Below are 22,681 nucleotides of genomic sequence, written 5' to 3' on the forward strand. Positions count from 1 at the left end.
ACGCCTGGTGGCAGCGGGCGAGGAAGGGAGAGGAGCCGACGAGGAGTGGGATGGTGTCGGCCAGCCCAGGAGAGGAGGCGGTGGAAGCACCGAGCTCGGCGGGCCTGCAGGCGCAAGGTGCCCAAAGCGACGCTGTCCAGGCAAGTCCTGGACCTGTGGGGGCAGGGCGGCCCCAGGAGCGCGCAGGGCGGTGGCGCGGAGGTTCGGCAGGGAACTTCACCCCGCTACACGCTAAGAGGCATAACTGCGTGCGGGTGTCCTTTAAGGAGGACGTGCCAGAGGAGGTCACGATCGACAGACCGAGGTTCGTGCGGTCAGTGATGGTCGAAACTCTGAAGGTGGATCCGGCAGATCTGTTTTGCTTGATAGCCTTGCCAGGTGGCAGGGCTTTTGACGTGAGCTTTAAGACAAGCAACTTACTGCAGCGTTTTATGACTTTGTTCGAGGAGAAGGCGGGGGAACGGCCACTGTCACTGCTGAAGCTCCAACTGCTCTCTGAGCTCGATACAAAAGTGGTCACCATATTTTTGTACAACGAGGCTCTGCCAGACCACGACGTCGAGGTGTGGCTGAGGCAGCACTGCCTGGTGCTTTCGGACAGTAAGCGGGTCCAAGACTCTTTAGGGATCTGGACGGGCGCCAGGCAATGGCGAGTGAGGTTGGGAACGGCAGAAGGGGCTCTGCAACACATCCCGAGCGCCCTGAACATTGGTGGCAATAGGGGCTACGTGGTGTATGCGGGGCAGCCGAAGCTCTGCAGGCGATGTGGGGGGAGTGGCCATCTGGCTGCAGCGTGCGAGGCACGGATATGTTACCGATGCAAGGCACGGGACCACGTTGTGGCAGAATGCTGTGCCCCGGCATTGTGCAACCTATGCGGGAATAAGGACCACCTGTACAGGGACTGCCCGCTGTCATACGCAAATAAGGTCCGCGCACATAGGAGCAGGGTGGCGGATGGAGAAGGGGAGGTGGCCGAGGACGGGCTGAAGCCAACGCAGCCCGGCGGGAAGATGGAGGACGGGGGTGGAGAGGTGGGCAGGGAGGGTACGCCACTGCAGGACGAGAGGGAGGAGGGGGAGATGACGTCGGAGGAAGACGCGGATCCCACGGGCCGGCAGGTGGAGCACCCTGGGGACAAGGACGAGGAGCCCGTGGGAAAACCCCCCGACCCAACGGTGGTTGACGCGGTGGAGGCGGGGGAGGACGGAGAGGAGCAGCAGAGGGAGAGCACCAAGGAGGGAAAAATTCAAGAGGGTGGTGAAAAGGAAGCAGAAAGCGCCGCGTGGCCCAGCGAGGTCGACCCGCAAACGGGACCTGGAGGCAACTGACTCCTCGATAGACGCGAGGTCGTCGGAAGATGGTGCTGTGGCGGCTAAGACCAACCAGGGAAGAGGGCTGCCCAAGGAGCCTAGGAGAGGGGAACAATTGCAGGGATTGGCTGACACAAACCTGTATGAACTATTGGACGACGGGTCTGGGTAGGGAGAGACAATTCTGGGTATGGACCTTACCGTAGCATCAGTAAACGTGAGGGGAATGTGGGGCAGGGCTAGGAGGGGGGCCATTCTACATTATCTACGGTCCCTGAAAAAGGACGTTTACTTTTTACAGGAGTGCCACTTGCCATACTCCCTTGGTCGAGAGGATCTGGCTAGGGACTGGGAGGGACACTGCTTCTGGTCCGGAAGCAATGTTAATAGGTGCTCAGGAGTGGTTATCCTCCTAGGTAGAAAGAACATAGAGGTGCAGGAGGCCCGAGAAGTGGTCCCGGGACGACTCCACTATGTCGATGTTGCATATGGTGGGGCGGCGGTCCGGCTGATCAATGTGTACGCCCCCACAGGCTCTCCGGAACGTGTGGAGTTGCTAGAGAACGTGGCAGCCTTGCTGCTAACACGGAGACACATCGTCATGGGGGGTGATTTTAATTGCCCTCTAACCCTGGCGGACACGCGGCCAGTCGCCGGATGTCGAAAGTTGGACCCCTCCTCTAGGAGGCTGGGGGCTTTGGTTGGAGATTTTGATTTGATTGATGCTTACCGGTCGTTACACCCAAAGCGACCAGGGTTCACGTGGTCGAGTTGTTTGGGAACCGCGCACTCGAGGATTGATTTCTTCTTTGTATCTGCCAAGGTTAAAGTGGAGAGAGTGGAAAACGAACCTTTCTCTTTTTCTGACCATAAGATGATAGCGGGGGGGCTCAGAATCCCAGATGGGCTGAGGTTGGGAAGGGGAATCTGGCGCATGAACTCGGGACTGCTGGGGGACAAAAAGGTGGTGGAGGAATTTGTCAGGCAGTACGAGGAATGGAGGAGCCTGCGGTGCTGCTTTGGCACGATAGCTGAATGGTGGGGAATGGTGAAGGGGCGAATTAAGTCCTTTTTCCAGTCCCAGAGTAGAAGGAGGAGCGTAGGGGTTGTGTTGCGGGGATTGAATGAGAGATTGGAGGGAGCATATAAACTGATGGAACTGGGATTCCCCGTCATGGGAGAAATAAAGCAACTAAAAGATAGGATCTCTGCGGTGTGGGAGAAGCAGGCCGCGCAACTTGCATTCAGGGCTCGGGTGAAGGCGGTCGAGGAGGGTGAGCGTTGCACGCGTTTTTTCTTTAAGAAGTGCAGGAAAGCGGACAACACAATCCGAGAATTGGTATGTCCCAGGTTAGGTAGACTCAAGAACACAGAGGGGATAACGGAGGCCGCCAGGGGTTACTACAAGGAATTGTACAGGAGCAGGCCGTCAGACGAGGGGGCGCGGAGCACACTGCTAGGGGGGGTAGATAGGGTTATTGAGGCTCCAGAGGAGATAAACAAGCATATCCAGAGGGCAGAATTGGATGAGGTGGTGGGGGGATTACGTCGGCACAGTGCACCAGGTTTAGATGGGATACCGGCTGAATTCTATGTTACGTTTTGGAGTACCCTCAGGGACGACATGTGGCAGATGTATAAGGAAATTACGGAGGAAGGCCCTGTGCCAGATTCAATGACAAGAGGGGTCATAACCCTTATATACAAGGGGAAGGGGGAGCGCAGCGACCTCGGGAGCTGGCGCCCGATCACCCTGCTGAACACCGATTATAAAATCCTGGCCAAAGTTATCGCGGCGCGTCTGGGGAAGGTGGTGGGGGAGGTGGTGGGGTCGGACCAGAAGTGTGCGGTTCCGGGCAGGCGGATATCCGATACCCTCGTTCTGTTGAGGGAGGTGGTGGAAACCACTGTGGAGAGGGGTAATTCATTGGGTCTACTCAGTTTGGATCAGGAGAAGGCATTTGATAGCATCTCGCACGATTATTTGTTCGCGGTTTTGAGGCAAATGGGGGTGGGGAAACAGCTTATAGACTGGATAGGGAAGCTATATCATAAGCTCACAGGTAGCCTGCTAATAAATGGAGTCCTCTCGGAAGGGTTTCCAATTGGGTCCGGTGTGCGGCAGGGGTGCCCGATGTCGCCGGTGTTATTCATAATGTGCGTGGAGCCTTTTTCCCAGGCTGTCAGGGGAAGTCGGCTGATTAGAGGGGTGAGCATGCCAGGGTGTGCGGAACCAGCAAAAATTGCAACGTATATGGACGATGTTGTCATTTTCTGTGGGAATGTTGCTTCAGTATGGGAGGCCCTAAGACTTGCGGATAGATTATTTTTGGCCTCAGGATTAAAGGTGAATGTAAGCAAAAGTGAGCTGCTGATATTCGGTGACCCCAGGTTATTTGAGGGCCGCCCGCCAGGTATAACGGTCCAGGGTGAGGGTATCAAAATCTTAGGAGTCACGTTCTATAGGGAGGACTCGGCGACTAAGAATTGGCGGGGAAAAGAGTGCATGGTGAGAGGCAGGCTGGCTGGTTGGGCAGACAGGCGCCTTTCAATGGAAGGTAGAATGTTAGTTTTGAGGGTGGAAATCCTCCCGGTACTTATCTACCTGGCCTACGTGTTCCCGCCAGGGGCGCAAATGGCAAAAAGGTTGGAGCGCCTGTTTTTCAAGTTCATCTGGGGGGGAGGGATGGACCGAGTGAAGAGAGAAACAATGTACAAACGTGCTGAGAACGGTGGGAGGGGGGCCCCGAACGTCGTGTGCATCCTGAACACGATTTTTGTCTGTAATACGCTGCGACTATATTTCTCCAATGGGCTCCAGGTGAAAGCCTCATATTATGTTCGGTATAGACTGGCGTGGCTCCTGAGACGGCTAAGCATGGCGTCGTTGCCGCGCAGCACCCCCCTGGCTTGGCCTCAGGGGTGGTTGTGCACCGCGGTAAATGAATACATCTCGAAGTACGAGCCGGACCGGACGCGGGGGTCGTGGGTTCCCAGGGAAGTCCTGGCGGAAATGTCGAAAAAGGAGGTCTGCTCAGAGGTGCCAGGTGCTCGGGGTACCCGGGCACGACAAATTTGGGAAAACGTAGCATCGGCAGCCCTGACCAAAAGGCAGCGGGACTTATCCTGGCTGGCCGCATGGGACAGGCTGGAGTGCAGACTATTTATGTGCTCCCGCAGATTGGCCCGCTCACCTGATTGCCCGAGAGGCTGCGGCCTGGGAGAGAGCGCTGCTCATGCCCTCGTACAGTGCCCATTTGCCCAGGAGGTGTGGGAGTTAAGCCGACCCCTGCTGTCCCATTTTTGCCCCGTAAAGGCCACAGCGCCTAATATGATTTGGGGGATGTTCAGGCAGAGAGCGGGTGGGGTCTGGGCTCAGGCATGGGCCGTCATAGGTGCCGTAAAAGAGGCCCTGTGGATGGCGCGCCAGAAACTGATTAAGGGCGCCTATATGTCGCCTCCCGAGGTGTGCCGACTGGCCAGGGGGCTGTTGGAGAGGGTGGTGGAGGTGGAGCGGGCGACAGCGGGCGGAGCAGCCACGGGCGCGAAGTGGCGGTGGCCGCTGCCCAAGTGCGGGATGGGCTAATTCGAAACGACCCCCCCCCCTTTCGAGAATGAGTGGAGGAACGCACCCCCCCCCCCTTTTTTTTTTTGCGACGGTGAATTTTTGGTTTTTTTCTGAGTGAAGGGTGTGAAAGAGAGGAACTTGATCGCGGCGTAGCTCGGTGCGTCGGCAGTGAAGGGGATCCCCTGTTCCCGTTACGTTTGTGTGGTTTTTCCGGTCCTTTTGGCTGTACAAAGCAGAGGCCTGCTCCCGCTTGAAAGGAAATAAAAACCTTAAATCGCAATTACCAGTGAAACGTCGTACTCTAATTGTAAATGTTGTGGTTTCACGCTTCAACACACCGGTGGGCTAAAGCAGTGAACTATTTGTCTTTTGTCAACGTGACACTTTTTTACTGATTGGCCGTGTCGGGTGGTGGAGGGTTACGACACATTTATAAATAACGCGATCTAAACCCAAAAATCGTTGATTATGAACAATATTGGTCGCGAAAGCCTACGTGTTAAACTACAGCACCATGTTGGTTACGTTGTTTAGCGAGTGTCCATGTTGGTTAGGTTATTTAGCGAGTGTCCATGTTGGTTAGTATATTTAGCGAGTGTCCATGTTGGTTAAGTTATTTAGCGAGTGTCCATGATGGTTAGGTTATTTAGCGAGTGTCCATGTTGGTTAGGTTATTTTGCGAGTGTCCATGATGGTTAGGTTATTTAGCGAGTGTCCATGTTGGTTAGGTTATTTAGCGAGTGTCCATGATGGTTAGGTTATTTATCGAGTGTCGATGATGGTTAGGTTATTTAGCGAGTGTCCATGATGTTTTGGTTATTTAGCGAGTGTCCATGATGGTTAGGTTATTTAGCGAGTGTCCATGATGGTTAGGTTATTTAGCGAGTGTCCATGTTGGTTAGGTTATTTAGCGAGTGTCCATGATGGTTAGGTTATTTAGCGAGTGTCCATGATGGTTAGGTTATTTAGCGAGTGTCCATGATGGTTAGGTTATTTAGCGAGTGTCCATGATGGTTAGGTTATTTAGCGAGTGTCCATGATGGTTAGGTTATTTAGCGAGTGTCCATGATGGTTAGGTTATTTAGCGAGTGTCCATGATGGTTAGGTTATTTAGCGAGTGTCCATGATGGGTAGGGTATTTAGCGAGTGTCCATAATGGTTAGGTTATTCAGCGAGTGTCCATGATGGTTAGGTTATTTATCGAGTGTCGATGATGGTTAGGTTATTTAGCGAGTGTCCATGATGTTTTGGTTATTTAGCGAGTATCCATGATGGTTAGGTTATTTAGCGAGTGTCCATGTTGATTAGGTTATTTAGCGAGTGTCCATGATGGTAAGGTCATTTAGCGAGTGTCCATGATGGGTAGGTTATTCAGCGAGTGTCCATGATGGGTAGGGTATTTAGCGAGTGTCCATGATGGTTAGGTTATTTAGCGAGTGTCTATGATGGTTAGGTTATTTAGCGAGTGTCCATGATGGTTAGGTTATTTAGCAAGTGTCCATGTTGGTTAGGTTATTTACCGAGTGTCCATGATGGTTAAGTTATTTAGCGAGTGTCCATGATGGTAAGGTTATTTAGCGAGTGTCCATGATGGTTAGGTTATTTAGCGAGTGTCCATGATGGTTAGGTTATTTAGCAAGTGTCCATGATGGTTAGGTTATTTAGCGAGTGTCCATGTTCGTGTGTATGTTGAACTTCTTTCACACCGTATACACCGTACATCCCCTAACCCATAACCGTAACCCCTAACCCTAACCGTAAACCCTGAACCTCATCCCCTAGCCCTAGCCCTAACCTCTATCCCTAACCCCTAACCCTAAACTCTGAACCTCATCCCCTAGCCCTAACCTCTAACCCTAACCCTAAACTCTAACGCTAACCCTAACCGCTAACCCTAAATGACCCTAACCCTAAACCCTAACCCCAACCCCTAAAATTCACCCTAACCCCAAACCCCTTGCCCTAACCCCTAACCTCTTCCTCTAACCTCTTACCTTAACCCCTAACCTTCACCCAAACCCAAACACAATTTTGTCCAAAAACGACATAGATTAGTATGCCGATTTGCTTTTTGGCTAAAAAAAGGTTTGCCGATTTTCTGTGAGTTGAAAATGTATCGTGAAATTTTTAATTTTGTACGTAATATGTAGAATACCACAGCAAACACAATGGAGGAATGCACTTATTGTTGAAAAATAAAGCTATGGGAATTTGGCTCATTTTGGACATAAACAGCAGAGGTTAGTATGTCGTTTTTTTTGGGACGTGAACATTTAGTCCTAAAATTTTCTACTTTTAATCTAATACATAGCATACTAAGGGTAAATACAATGGATGAATTAACTTTTGTCCAAAAATAAAAATGTAAAAATTTGGCCAATTGTGGCCAAAAACGGCAGAGGTTAGTATGCCGATTTGCTTCTTTTTACATGAAATGTTCATGGTGAAATATCCTACTTTTAATGCAATATATAGCATACTAATGCTAAACAAAAGGGAGGAATTCACTCTTTTTTGGAAAATGTAGCTATGAAAATTTGGATGATTTTGGCATAAAACTGCATAGGTGCCCTAATCCTAACTACCCCAACGCTAACCCTCAGCCATAACCCTAATCCCTTAACCTAAACCCTCGCCCCTAACCCTAAACTTAACCCCTAACCCTAACCTAAACCGCTAACCATAGCTCTAACCCGCACCCTAACCATAACCCTAACCCGAACCCCTAATCCTAACCCTTAACCCACATTCCTAACCCTAATTGATATGCCTTTAAACGCGTCTCAGCGAGATGAGTTGAATTGTATATGGCGCGACTCTGTCGAGTAGAGTCGAATGGCACACATTACTTGCTTGTGTGACTTGTGGAACCGGGGCGCATTTTGCATTGAAGTCAATCATGGGTGTGATTGCTGCCGATTTGAAGCGCACTGTTTGGGAATGCAGTGCGTTTCACTATTTCAGCACCGTTGTTCACCAAATATGCAACGGTGTAAACGTATGGGACAGCTTGGGATGTCAATGCAGTAGTTTGTTACTTGAAAATCCGTGAAGAAATAAAAAAATTGCGGTGCAAATCGGCCACAGTTTAGTTTTTTTTCCCGGTGCTTGACGTGTTACGTCTGCCCTCTGGTGGACAAGTGCAGTACCACAAGTCAAGATTTACTACCACAAGCATTAAATTCGTGAAGTCTGCTATGTGGTGGACATGTGCAGTGTAGGCCAACACAGTTTGCCAGCAGTTGCCGCTGTCAGACGTCACCCCGCGCGTTCCCCGCAGTTGTGAGTCGCTGCTGCTGCGGCGTCCTGGCGTTAGTCCCAAGCGGGTTGGCTGCGATGAAGCCGTGAGGACGCCGCACAGTGACACTGCTGCTGTCACCGCGACAGGCACTGCAGTTGTACCACGTGACCACAAGGTGGCGCTACAGCACCTAGTTGGTTAAGTTGTTGAGCTAGTGTCCATGATGGTTAGGTTATTTAGCGAGTGTCCATGTTGGTTAGGTTATTTAGTGAGTGTCCATGTTGGTTAGGTTATTTAGCGAGTGTCCATGATGGTTAGGTTATTTAGCGAGTGTCCATGATGGTTAGGTTATTTAGCGAGTGTCCATGATGGTTAGGTTATTTAGCGAGTGTCCATGATGGTTAGGTTATTTAGCGAGTGTCCATGTTGGTTAGGTTATTTAGCGAGTGTCCATGATGGTTAAGTTATTTAGCGAGTGTCCATGATGGTAAGGTTATTTAGCGAGTGTCCATGATGGTTAGGTTATTTAGCGAGTGTCCATGATGGGTAGGGTATTTAGCGAGTGTCCATGATGGTTAGGTTATTTAGCGAGTGTCCATGATGGTTAGGTTATTTAGCGAGTGTCCATGATGGTTAGGTTATTTAGCGAGTGTCCATGTTCGTGTGTATGTTGAACTTCTTTCACACCGTATACACCGTACATCCCCTAACCCATAACCGTAACCCCTAACCCTAACCGTAAACCCTGAACCTCATCCCCTAGCCCTAGCCCTAACCCTAACCTCTATCCCTAACCCCTAACCCTGAACCTCATCCCCTAGCCCTAACCTCTAACCCTAAACTCTAACGCTAACCCTAACCGCTAACCCTAAATGACCCTAACCCTAAACCCTAACCCCTACCCCAACCCCTAAAATTCACCCTAACCCCTAACCCCAAACCCCTTGCCCTAACCCCTAACCCCTAACCTCTTCCTCTAACCTCTTACCTTAACCCCTAACCTTCACCCAAGCCCAAACACAATTTTGTCCAAAAACGGCATAAATTAGTATGCCAATTTGCTTTTTGGCTAAAAAAAGGTGTGCCGATTTTCTGTGAGTTGAAAATGTATCGTGAAATTTTTAATTTTGTACGTAATATGTAGAATACCACAGCAAACACAATGGAGGAATGCACTTATTGTTGAAAAATAAAGCTATGAGAATTTGGCTCATTTTGGACATAAACAGCAGAGGTTAGTATGTCGTTTTTTTTGGGACGTTCAAGTTCAAGTTCATTTATTAGGTATAGCCCTGTGAGCCATTCAGCTCTTGAATCGGGTGCAACCGCAACAAACAAAAAACAAAAACATGAACAAAAAACATCTTAAAGTGAATATGTGACTAAGTGCAAACAGAAAATCCAAGAAAAGACAGCAAAATATTGCAGAAAAAACACCGTACACCAACGCTGTGTGCAAAAATCCCAGTGGGATGCAAGTCAAACAACAACAACAACAACCACAAGACAGCTTAGATTAAGGCCATCAGTCTAACTCTGTACTACAACAAACAAACATGGCTAAACCAATACACTTTTCGAAATCACCAAAATAAAGCCATGAAAGCAATGAAAAAGCAATCATAGGAACTGTGACAGAATTTTCACAATAAATGGCATAAACAACATGTACTACCAAAACCCTGCAGCCATAGCTGGCTGCATGAGTCACTCCACCTTTAAGATCAGCACACTAAATCAAAACACAGGTCATACTTTGTAGCGATCATCCGGAGCGAAACATTTTATTTTAGGTCACTGAATAGCACTGGCAGCTAGGGGTGTACAACTCCTCTAGAGCAGTTTTGAGTGAAGATCTCATAGGTAGTGACTCAAGTTTCAATTTATTGGCAACAGCATTCCAGACCCTGGGGGCATCAATAGCAAAGGCCCTTCCTCCAGTATATGTACGGCAATAGGGAATATTAAGCTGGTAAATGAGTGTAGACCTTAGGTCAAATTTGTTCTTTGAAACAGAGATGAGATCCAGCAGGTAATCTGCAGATTCTTTTGCAAGTACATCATGAATAAATAAGATCTGGTGCACAAGCCGTCGAACATTCAGAGATGTTAAGTTTGACCCAATGTAGAGGTCACAGTGGTGAGTCCTATATGGGCAGTTCAATGCAAATCTTAAGGCCGAGTGATACATTGAGTCAAGCTTCTTCAGTACAGTACTTGGGGCTGATTTATAAACAATGTCACAGTAATCAAGTAGAGGCAGTATGGTAGCTTTAATCAATTCCAAACGGAACATAGGGGGGAAGCAGTGCTTGTGTCGATATAGAAAACCAATTTTAATTTTTGTCTTTTTCCCAATATAATCAATGTGATCTTCAAAATTCAGTTTTGAATCCAGGATGATCCCAAGATACTTATAGATCTTAACTTGCTCTATTTGATCATTATTTAAGGAATGTAATTTGGGGAAAATAACTTCCCGCTTTAGTCCTGGTGAGAAGCATAGCACCTTGGTTTTGGCAGGATTTAGGACTAGTTTAAGAGCAACTAGCTGATGTTGTAGTTTGTTGAAATCACTCTGGAGCTTAGCAATCACGTCATCCGGAGAGCGGCCAGCAGTAATTAGTACCGTGTCATCTGCAACAAGATTTACCCTAGAATAATCCAGTTCAGTGCCCAAGTCATTTACATAAAGAGAGAACAAGAGGGGGCCGAGAATGGAACCCTGTGGAACCCCTTTTGTTATCTTAACACTGTTTGACCTCCAACCATCTGTGAATACAGTTTGGGTGCGAGAAAAGAGGTAATTTTTTAACCATTTTACTGTGTTTTCGGAAAAACCGAGGCAACTTATTTTACTAAGCAGGATGTTGTGGTCTACTGTATCAAAAGCTTTGGACAAGTCAAGAAAAAGACAGGCGCAGTACTGCTTATTATCAAGGCTACTGTAAATGTGATTCATAGAGTCTAATGCAGCAGATGTGGTGCTGTATTTTTTTCGGAACCCAGATTGTTTTAGATGTAATAGATTGTTGGCGGACAGGAAACTGATAATTTGGTAGTTCAATAATTTTTCAAAAATTTTCATCAACGGGGACAAAATTGAGATAGGTCGGTAGTTATTTGGATCATCTTTAGGGCCCCCTTTGTGAAGTGGACGAACATAGGAATGTTTCCATTCTAGAGGAACTGATGCTTCTTTGATGGACAGGTTGAAAATATGGGCTATAGGTTTGTATATTAGGTGACCAACACTTAGTAGAGCAAAGACGGGAATACTATCTGCTCCGGTAGAGGAGGACCCTTTGAGGAAGGACAGTTGTTTCAGAACATTACTTTCGTGGATTGGCTGAAAACTAAATTCGCTTAATGTTTGGATAGGGGTGTAGGAATTTGCATGAGCAGGGGTGACTCCCAATAGATTATCAAATAGGGTACCAGCTTCAGAAAAATGAAGGTTAAAATTGTCAACTATTTTTTGGGGATCTGAAAAATATTCCCCATTTCGGTTAAGCTGAACGGGCAGATGATCTATTTTGGATGCCTTTTCGATACATTTGATTGTTTTCCAGAAAATCCTGGCATTTCCATGAGATTCAAGGAGAGTAGAAGAGAAGTAGTCATTTTTTGCATGCCGTATTTTTTTGACGCATCTATTCCTTAAAATCCTGTATTCTAGCCAGTCATTAACCAAATTACTTTTCTGAGCACATGCCCAAGCCTTGTCTCTAGTTTTCATGAGTTTTGTAATAAAAGGATCAAACCATGGTGGACGATTGCCTTTAGTTTTAAATTTAACCAACGGAGCATGTTTGTTAAGAATTTGTAGAAACGTGTACCTGAAGGTCTCCCAAGCCGTAGTCAGGTTTGGAATATCACAGACCTTGTCAATATCCGAGTGAAGCACATCATTAGTAAATGCCTGTATGCTGAAGTGTCTCATGGAGTGCTTCTCAACCAATTTAGGGGGGGCTTTGTGTCTGGCTGATGATCTCACCCCAAAAATGAAGGAGTGATCACTAAGGTTATTACCTAAAACACCAGTCAGTGCGAAATTGTGAGGGGCATTTGTCAATAGGACGTCAAGCAGAGATGACTGTCCCGGATTTTTTAGGTTGGGTCTTGTGGGGACATTTATTAATTGAAACAGGTTAAATTCATCTGCAAAATTTGTGGCCACGGCCGGCGGGTTTAGCCAATTCCAATTTGGATCACCCACTAAAACTATTTCACCTTTAGGGAGGCCCCCAAGAAGCTCTCTCAGTGCAGATGCAGCTTCAACATCCTTACCACTAGGCGGTCTATAGCAGCACACTACCAATATGTGTTGATTATTAGGGAGAGTTATTCTGAGAGCCAGACCTTCAAAGCAACATTTTTTAAACAAGGAGTGAGCTGGTGAACATGCAATAGTATTACGAACATAGATGGCAATTCCACCTCCTTTAGATCCTCGGTCAAGCCGAAAAAGGTTGTAGTTGTCAATCGTAATCTGCAAGTCATTGACGGCAGGAGTGAGAAATGTTTCTGTTAGGCAAAATATGTCCGGGTCAAGATTTGCTACTTCTAGTTTTAGTTGACTTAATTTAATCAAAAGCCCTCTGATGTTGACATGTAGAACACCAACACCTTTTCTGCCAGAAAAATCTACAGAATTATATGAGTTCTTTACATTTGGGCCAGGATGAAGCTCAATACCACCCAGAAATAAGAAAAGTAGAATTAATAGTTTGCACAGGTATTTTCTGTGAAAGGATGAAGAGCGACGAACCTTGGACGAATAGCAGCAGCTCGCAGATGGTGTTATTTTTAAGAGCAGAATGAAGTTTGGAAGGAGTGCTGGTGAAGTAATGGGACAAAGATAGGGTTTAAAAGGATACAATGATGGAGTGTAGAAGTGTCTATAAGTTGTTTCATTAGCAGGTGTAGTGGCAAATTTAGCAATAAGTATTGACGCGAAGTAACGCGGGTAGCCGTTTGTAGAGTTGAGTGTGGCACTAGATATGGCCGGGAGGGACAGTAGTAAGATACACAGCAGGTGAATTGACATCTTTAAAACACTAAATTTAAACACACACACGCAGCTCACCCTCAACCACTCTCACGCACAGCCCACACCCATGCAGCACAACGCACACACGGCCGCACACGCCGCCGCCATCTTGCTGCTGTTGTTGTTGCAGCTGCTGTTGTTGTTGCAGCTGCTGTTGTTGTTGCAGCTGCTGTTGTTGTTGCAGCTGCTGTTGTTGTTGCAGCTGCTGTTGTTGTTGCAGCTGCTGTTGTTGTTGCAGCTGCTGTTGTTGTTGCAGCTGCTGTTGTTGTTGCAGCTGATGTTGTTGTTGCAGCTGCTGTTGTTGTTGCAGCTGCTGTTGTTGTTGCAGCTGCTGTTGTTGTTGCAGCTGATGTTGTTGTTGCAGCTGCTGTTGTTGTTGCAGCTGCTGTTGTTGTTGCAGCTGCTGTTGTTGTTGCAGCTGCTGTTGTTGTTGCAGCTGCTGTTGTTGTTGCAGCTGCTGTTGTTGTTGCAGCTGCTGTTGTTGTTGCAGCTGCTGTTGTTGTTGTTGTAGCTGCTGTAGCAGCTGCAGCCGACCCAACTGCAGTTGCAGGAGTCATACACGAAGCAGCCGCAGCTGTGTGTACTACAGCAGAGCAGCAGCGGGCGTGCGGCCTGGAGGCGCCGAGGCCGAATAGTTGCGTGATGTGGACGTGGAGAGGCGAGATGTTTGGCCCATCAGCTTCATTGTTCTGCTTCCATTGACGAGCACCCTCCACGTAGGCCTCGACGTAGGCCCCCACGTAGGCCCCCACGTGGGCCCCGACGTAGGCCTCGAAGTAGGCCTCGACGTAGGCCCCGACGTAGGCCTCGAAGTAGGCCTCGACGTAGGCCCCGACGTAGGCTTCTATGTAGGCCCCCACGTGGGCCTCGACGTGGGCCCCGACGTAGGCCTCTATGTAGGCCTCCACGTAGGCCTCTATGTAGGCCTCCACGTGGGCCTCGACGTAGGCCCCGACGTAGGCCTCTATGTAGGCCCCCACGTGGGCCTCGACGTGGGCCCCGACGTAGGCCTCTATGTAGGCCTCCACGTGGGCCCCGACGTAGGCCTCTATGTAGGCCTCCACGTAGGCCTCGACGTAGGCCGACGGTACCTTAAGCAGGGCGTTCGCCTATGCGCACGAGCGAATGTCGGGAGGGCGCGTGGGTGTCGCGGTGGGCGGTGGCGACGTTCGGAAGCGAGGCGGAGGTGGCATGTGGGGTGTGGGGCATGGTGGGAGAGGGATGAACATTTAGTCCTAAAATTTTCCACTTTTAATCTAATACATAGCATACTAAGGGTAAATACAATGGATGAATTAACTTTTGTCCAATAAAACTGTAAAAATGTGGCCAATTGTGGACAAAAACGGCAGAGGTTAGTATGCCGATTTGCTTCTTTTTACATGAAATGTTCATGGTGAAATATCCTACTTTTAATGCAATATATAGCATACTAATGCTAAACAAAAGGGAGGAATTCACTCTTTCTTGGAAAATGTAGCTATGAAAATTTGGATGATTTTGGCATAAAACTGCATAGGTGCCCTAATCCTAACTACCCCAACCCTAACCCTCAGCCATAACCCTAATCCCTTAACCTAAACCCTCGCCCCTAACCCTAAACTTAACCCCTAACCCTAACCTAAACCGCTAACCATAACTCTAACCCGCACCCTAACCATAACCCTAACCCGAACCCCTAATCCTAACCCCTAACCCCAATTCCTAACCCTAATTGATATGCCTTTAAACGCGTCTCAGCGAGATGAGTTGAATTGTATATGGCGCGACTCTGTCGAGTAGAGTCGAAGGGCACACCTCACTTGCTTGTGTGACTTGTGGAACCGGGGCGCAGTTTGCATTGAAGTCAATGATGGGTGTGATTGCTGCCGATTTGAAGCGCACTGTTTGGGAATGCAGTGTGTTTCACTATTTCAGCACCGTTGTTCACCAAATATGCAACGGTGTAAACGTATGGGACAGCTTGGGATGTCAATGCAGTAGTATGTTACTTGAAAATCCGTGAAGAAATAAAAAATTGCGGTGCAAATCGGCCACAGAGTTTAGTTTTTTTTCCCGGTGCTTGACGTGTTACGTGTGCCCTCTGGTGGACAAGTGCAGTACCACAAGTCAAGATTTACTACCACAAGCATTCAATTCGTGGTGAAGTCTGCTATGTGGTGGACATGTGCAGTGTAGGCCAACACAGTTCGCCAGCAGTTGCCGCTGTCAGACGTCACACCGCGCGTTCCCCGCAGTTGTGAGTCGCTGCTGCTGCGGCGTCCTGGCGTTAGTCCCAAGCGGGTTGGCTGCGATGAAGCCGTGAAGACGCCGCACAGCGCCACTGCTGCTGTCACCGCGACAGGCACTGCAGTTGTACCACGTGACCACACGGTGGCGTTACAGCACCTAGTTGGTAAATTTGTTGAGCTAGTGTCCATGATGGTTAGGTTATTTAGCGAGTGTCCATGTTGGTTAGGTTATTTAGCGAGTGTCCATGATGGTTAAGTTATTTAGCGAGTGTCCATGATGGTAAGGTTATTTAGCGAGTGTCCATGATGGTTAGGTTATTTAGCGAGTGTCCATGATGGGTAGGGTATTTAGCGAGTGTCCATGATGGTTAGATTATTTAGCGAGTGTCCATGATGGTTAGGTTATTTATCGAGTGTCGATGATGGTTAGGTTATTTAGCGAGTGTCCATGATGTTTTGGTTATTTAGCGAGTATCCATGATGGTTAGGTTATTTAGCGAGTGTCCATGTTGGTTAGGTTATTTAGCGAGTGTCCATGTTGGTTAGGTTATTTAGCGAGTGTCCATGATGGTTAGGTTATTTAGCGAGTGTCCATGATGGTTAGGTTATTTAGCGAGTGTCCATGTTGGTGTGTATGTTGAACTTCTTTTACACCGTACATGCACATCGGAGGTGTGGGGGAAGATCAACAAACTAAGCATAAAAAGCAGTTCTAAAGAAAATTCATTTTCAATCTGGATTTTAAAAAAATACGTAGCTCCAGTGACTTCCTAATATCGGAAGGAAGAACATTCCAGACGGCTGCAGAAGTGAATCTGACAAGCCAAAACGATATGGAGCCATCCTTCTTCAATGGGTCAGGTCCCATTACCACCTTTACCATAACCACTCGGGGCATCGTCCTCGCTGATGAAGTGCCGAGCTGCAGGTTCGGACAGAAGGGCCCATGCCCGAAACGTCGCCTGTATGCGTTCTTTCAATGCCACTGGGTTATTGACGAATATGTTGAGTTTTTATATTTATTGCGTCCGTGCACGGCTGCCAAGGCAGCTTCACCCAAAGATCTGTAGCCATAGATTCACTCACAAGAGGGCGCCACGTATCCGTGCACTGCAGTGACAGCAGGGCCAGACCCAAGTCCTGTGCTGAAATTGGACTCATCTCACATAGTGGGTCCCTGCCAATAACATCTGGCAGACCACCAGTGTTAGTGCAAGCGAGTCATTACTGCTCATGAGACACCGAGTGTCAAAGCCCGCCCAGGGTGTTGCTTGTGTTGAATTAATGCCGCTGAAGAAATGCACTCTCAGAAGGTCGTGTGGCTGACGGGATGAAGTGGTATTTATGTGGAGAGGCCTGAAACAGACGGGCGAAGGATGTGCAGCTCACGAGCACCTATGAAGGCCGGCACGGCACACGAAAGGGTGGGTGACCGGCCTTGGTCGCATGGAAATCGAACGATTATCGTCGGGTTTGTAGTGCATTACGCTACCGCTCCCCACAACAATAAACAACACACAAACGTACATACTATACCACGTGAATGCAAGCACGTGACATGAGGTTCTGCATGGACAGTTTCCTAAAGAACCACCATGAGATGCTGGGTTATTTCATATCAATATACACAGCCACTCACACCCCCACCCTCCACTCACTCTCACCGACTCGCCCCTTACAAACGCTATATGCTCACACATACCTACATCGTACCCACTTGCATGTCCAGTACACCGAGGACATTGTCCTCATCATCGGGTATAATAAAGCCACTGCTGGATCAAGGCCCCTCAAAGCCAACACCATCCCTTCTGGTCCCACGATGCAACAATCCATCTAGCTCCTGCACGAACGTACCATTCCTTGACAAGTCATGTTAATTTTATTTTTACTTGACACACATGGCACCTTTCTGGCACAAATCTGCTACTCCGTTATTATTTTTCTTGACCACCGTTCCTTTTAGAAACATATCCTGCCCAAACCCACGTACCCCTTAATAGTTGTGATGTTAGTTACCTGTGTATGTCCTCTAATCCACGTGCTCCTGTCTCGGAGTGTAATTTGAAGCATGCATCTCTCCATGCTCTTGGCACACCCTTTGGTTTTACCTACGACTAAATGTAAAAAAATAACTACACTATTGTAACTAACCCTAATCCTGACCAAACAAAGAACACTGGATGACGACACACACTGAATATTCTCGACCTGGCAAGAATATGGACAGCAAGTGAAGAGACCCCAATTGAAGGGGATGTGTGTGGGGTCTTCCGGGATATTCCACAAGGATACGGTGCGAGTCTCTGCCTCCTGTAAGTCGTGGGAATATTGACGCCTCTTCACCTTGTGGCCTCTCCTCCCTCAGTGTGATCGCACGTCATTGGTGATGTAAAAAAATAGAATCCACTCAAGAGCCAGACATGACGTGAAAACTGATCCCAACAACATTTGTAGTCAGAGGTTCCATGATTACAAAATGATACGCTTACAATTAAAAAGTGCTTGATATTATCATACAATGCAATATTCCATGTAGTACAATACGACGTAACATAAGATATGGTTAAACAGTGCAGTATCCAGCATTGACGCCTCTGAGAAACTATTTTGACCCTGAGTTATTCGAGTAGTCCTTGTCAGTGGTTAACATTCATAGCCGGCGCTGGCAGCCGCTGCCTGCATGACGTGGTGTTGGGGTGTTGCCTCCCAATCTCTCAGTCTGATCCCAACACGAGACAGACCCTGAATGCGACAAACACGACGTACAACGTCGCAGAAACATAGATACGGGGGGGGGAGGAGGAGGAAGCTACACGCTTCGTGGGGACCAGGGCACCACGGAAAAGGCCCATGACAGGCAACGACGCTTTGCCGTAGAGGAGGGGAAAGGGTTGTACAAAACGCAAGTTTCATTTACATGTGCGGGTTACTGATATTACTGCTGATGTTACTCTTTTTAATGTTTTTAGTATTGGTTGGAAGGAATTGAGTGGGCGCACTGGCGCCATATCGCCCACCTATGGAGTGCACAGTGTTCGGGGCTGGGTGCCACTGAGTCGGCCATTGCACACGAGGTCAGAAGCCGAGCGACGAAGGCGGTGGCGTCTTCCTGGGCCACACCGGATTCAGAAAACACCCGACCATGCCCAGCCGGACCTCCAGGATGGTCGGTGATTCTCACACGCAGAGGACGAATTGAGTTACGAGCACCGCTTTTCTCTTGTTATAAAAAAAAAATCTTGCGAGCGTCAATCTCCAGCCATTGTCCCAGAATCGAGGGGGTAGTCTGCAGAATTTAAAGTGCCTTCCAGGTGTGCGGCGATGGCTCCAGACATCCTGCCGTGGTGGGGCTGCACACGACTTCATGTCTACGATGGCCCGCGGCCCCACTGAAGGCTCCATGTGAAGTGTGCCGGTGCCTGACCCCACTCTCTCTGCACCACAGCGGCGCTCTCCCTGCATCCCAGGCCCAGCCCTCACACAGACTGCTCATCGGTTTCGGTGAGCGGGGAGTCGATGTGCACGGCGCAGCTCGGCCGCCGCTCCCACAGCCGGTGGTTGTCGGTGGCCTCGGGATCGCCGCTCATGCTGGTACTAGCCCGACGGAACATGGCGAGTGGCGGGTGCAGGCGCAGGCCCTTCCCCGTCACTACCGAGCCCTCAATTGCCTTCTGCAGCTACACACACACACGCGGTACATACATGCAAACGAATGTACAAAGACCCCCATGTTGCCCACGTAAGTTCTTCGAAAAAGCTCTGGTAGTGAGCATCTATAAAGGTCAGAACATTCGTCCGCCACTTTTGTCTCAGTGCTGACGTTTACACACCGCACCAGGTATTTGTGTGTATATCTGTGTGAATGTGCCAGTTGGCATGTCATACCTCCGGAAGGGCAACGACGCCCACGAGCTTGCCAATGCTGGTCACGTACGCTCGGCTGAGACCCAGCAGAGAGAAGAGTGTGTGGGTCTGCAAGACACGTGACTCTTACTTCACCACTTACATGCCCACCAGCTCCCCCGTCCGCTTGCTCACTTTCAAGTACAGTGACTGGGCTGATACAACTCACTGCATGACAGAACAAGAGAGTAAAACAGGGGAACCTGAATAATCTTTTGGACAGTTGATGGATATGAAAATTACTCTGTAGCAGGGTGGGCAACAAAGTGCTGCTCCTTAGTACGGATAAGAGGTCACTTAAAGGGATCTCAGAAGTAGTTCTGTGATATCTGCTTCGGTGGGCCATTTTGTAAAAGAGTGCCCCTGCTCTGCAAGAGGTCCGAGTAGATACTTTGTCTTGTGACATGAAGAATTTGCAAAATCTCAATTTAATGACTCTTCTTTGCAGGATGCATCGGTGTGAGTTGCTTGTGAGAGCAAGTCCATGGTGGTGTCATTCACAAATTACTAACACTGTGGGACGCAAGGAGCGTGCAGTACTGATATGCGAGATCCAAATGGATTCTTCGTCTTATGCCATGACGCCGATTGCACAATTGAGATCAAATTGGACGAGACAAAAAAAGAAAAAAAAAACAATTACAACATGGTGGCCAGGTCTCCCTTGTGAAATAGACAATGTATGCGAATCGGGCCCCACCAGGTTAATAAAAGGCCATGTGACGGCACTGAGGGAGCCTCGCGTTCACAGTGAATGAACTCAGATTAAGCGCAAATCTGACCAGGGCCCACCTTGTGCAGCGACGTGCGCTCCACGAGCTGGAATGGGGATGGGTCGATCCTGCAGAAGTCAAACTCCACCATCTCGTCCAACTGCTGCTCCTCCCACTCCTCCACCTGCCGAGACAAGCGTGGCGGTGACGAATCGGGTTTCCATCGAGAAGCAAGAGGAACAATGCGGCTCACTCCAAATAAAAATTTTCTCGGTAACTTTTACCATTCTCCAAAATTGTTTTTTTTCCATAAGCAGCCGCTGCTGGGGCAGTGTGTTGGGGTCCACGTGCTGTTTTGACGTTTGTCCTCCTTATAACTGTGATTGGATGTCAAGTATAGCTTATTTTGAAATAAAAATTCAGTTGCCACTTCCTAAATGCATTTAGAAAACTAAATATATATATATATTTTATGTTTGAATGTAGGATCAATATTCTAATGAAATAAACGACTGCCTTTGTCATCCATTTTCCAAACAAAACGACATTGAATCACTTAATGTAATAGATTGAGCTGTAAACCCAGCAGGTGTACTCCTGGACTCAGCCAAAGAGTCATTATCTCTTGTTCCTGTAATGAGCTCTCACCTCCATCTCAGTCATGGAATCCACTTCTGGCTCCTCCTGTGAAGAGATGTGCCGTAGTCATTCCTAATTCCGAGTCCACCTGACATCGCATGATATCACACCCCCTTAACATCACACGACATCATATCCACATCATACGTCATACTGCTATCACACGACATGGCAGCAGTACCATATTCACATCACACCAATATCACTCAACATCACACGGCACCAAACCAACATCAAATTACATCATGCCCTCATACATTACACTATCATTGCATCATACGTATATTACATTTAACATTGCAAAGCATTATACCAACATAACAGACATTACACCAACATCACAACCTCCATCACGGGCATTACACTGTCATTGTACAGCACCATCACTGACCGTGCGCATTTGGTGCAGGTGTGTAACTCTGTGTTATGGACAATCCAGGGCCCATGAGGGCAAAAAAAACGATTCCAGTGTAAGATCGCAAAATCAATAGAAAGGCCAAGGCTTTGACAATTGTTTCACAGAATCATTTCATAGGAAAATAATTTTCATCAATTGTGATTTAAAATGTACTGCACATTATATACAGCAAGTAGTATCTTAAAAAAACTCTCATTTGTTTAAGTAAAGGATACTGGATGAATAATATGGCTTAAATTGCAATGCCTTCATTTAGGCCAAGGTCTAGACCTGGGCCTTGTTGAACAAAGCCGAAGCCTGACCTCTAGGACAAAAACACAAACTTGAGAGTGGAAGATGCCTCTGGGACTGAGGCGTATGAAGATAAGCCGTGCAGTATACAACAATATGACATAGTGACCACAACTGGTTTTAAATTACTGTGGCATATGGACTAAAGAGAAAACCATGCTCACAAGACCACTTACACATGTCACCACGATCAACGCTGTATGAAGGGCGCCCAGTTCACTCTTGTTCAGCCTGCTCTATTGCTGCATTCACCCTGCCTCGCCTGTCCAACTCATGTGGCCAACTGCCTAAATTATAGTTTGAGAAGTGACAGTGCTGGTTGGCTCAAGAGATGTGTGGAGAATGATGGTCTCAGGTAGGTTACTGACAACTGCACACGAGGCCCACTTGGCATATGGACACAGACTTGAACTGCGAACTTGTCATCTGAGTGGCAGAAGAACTGGTAGAATAGGGCTGCTGATATAAATACACAGAGGGGACGTCAGAGCATGGTGGAGATGGCAGGAGCCAAGGCTTGTTTTGCAGGTAGAAGCGGTGGCGAAGCCGAGCTCTGTTATTTTTACTGCAGGAGTGGCAGTGGGGACGCAGCGATGCCCAGCAGTGGCACAGGTGGCAAAATATGTTAACCAGCGGTACCCAGCAGTATGCTGAATGGCGTGCATGATGGGGGCCAGCGTTAAGACTGAGCTATTGTTAATGTGTGGGGGTGGTGGGTGAGCAGCCTCTCTATTCAGTGAGAAATACTGCACCGTGAAGGTCCTTTGAAACTTTTCTCGCTCAGCCTGTCCTACAACCACTGCTAACGCCCCCACTCCACACATCACCACTATCACCATTAACCACCATTATTGAAGAGCCTGCAACAGGGCCAGTTTGCATGGTCAGAGTGATTTGTAAGCATGTAATATGTATCACTTCATCACTCGCAGTGCATGCATCTGATCACAGCTGACAAAAATCTACTTTTTATGATTGAAAAATATATATGTGACTTTAGGCTGATGGAACAAACAAGACAGAACAAGACAACGCACAGTGATAGAATAAAAAACAATCAGCAACAATATCACAGGTAAAAAATGTCTTCGTTGCACTGTTAAATTACGCAACTCCAGGCCAGAACAATACCGTGCCCTGGCTGCGCTACACCGCACTATACTGGTGCACCAGACACACCGTATCACGCCACACCACGCTACACCAAGTCACACGGCAACGCACTATGCTACGGAGCAGCAAAAACAAGAGGCAAGTTTCTTATCATATTGTATCAAAACAAATGTAAAATGTTTAAGAGGAGGCCAG

At 48.0% G+C, this 22,681-nt stretch overlaps 1 protein-coding gene across 3 annotated transcripts in view; it reads right to left on the reverse strand.

Moving 5' to 3' along the window:
• Positions 1–17,269: 17,269 nt before the first annotated feature.
• The window catches only part of LOC144730639 (chloride channel protein 2-like), a 101,908-nt gene continuing 96,496 nt past the window's right edge, over positions 17,270–22,681 (reverse strand). For 2 of the 3 annotated variants that reach the window (XM_078611281.1, XM_078611280.1), the window contains 4 exons: positions 20,674–20,709; positions 20,105–20,209; positions 19,295–19,381; positions 17,270–19,086 (listed from right to left, as the gene is read on the reverse strand). In XM_078611281.1, coding sequence (XP_078467407.1) covers positions 18,886–19,086; positions 19,295–19,381; positions 20,105–20,209; positions 20,674–20,709 — 429 coding nt within the window. In that variant the 3' untranslated portion in view covers positions 17,270–18,885. Of the gene's footprint in view, positions 19,087–19,294; positions 19,382–20,104; positions 20,210–20,673; positions 20,753–22,681 lie in introns of those variants that run through there. The other variant, XM_078611282.1, reaches the window with a different exon arrangement.

The sequence above is a fragment of the Lampetra planeri genome, chromosome 36 (genome assembly GCF_965212315.1).
Source record: "Lampetra planeri chromosome 36, kcLamPlan1.2.h2, whole genome shotgun sequence".
NCBI classification, from domain to species: domain Eukaryota; kingdom Metazoa; phylum Chordata; class Hyperoartia; order Petromyzontiformes; family Petromyzontidae; genus Lampetra; species Lampetra planeri.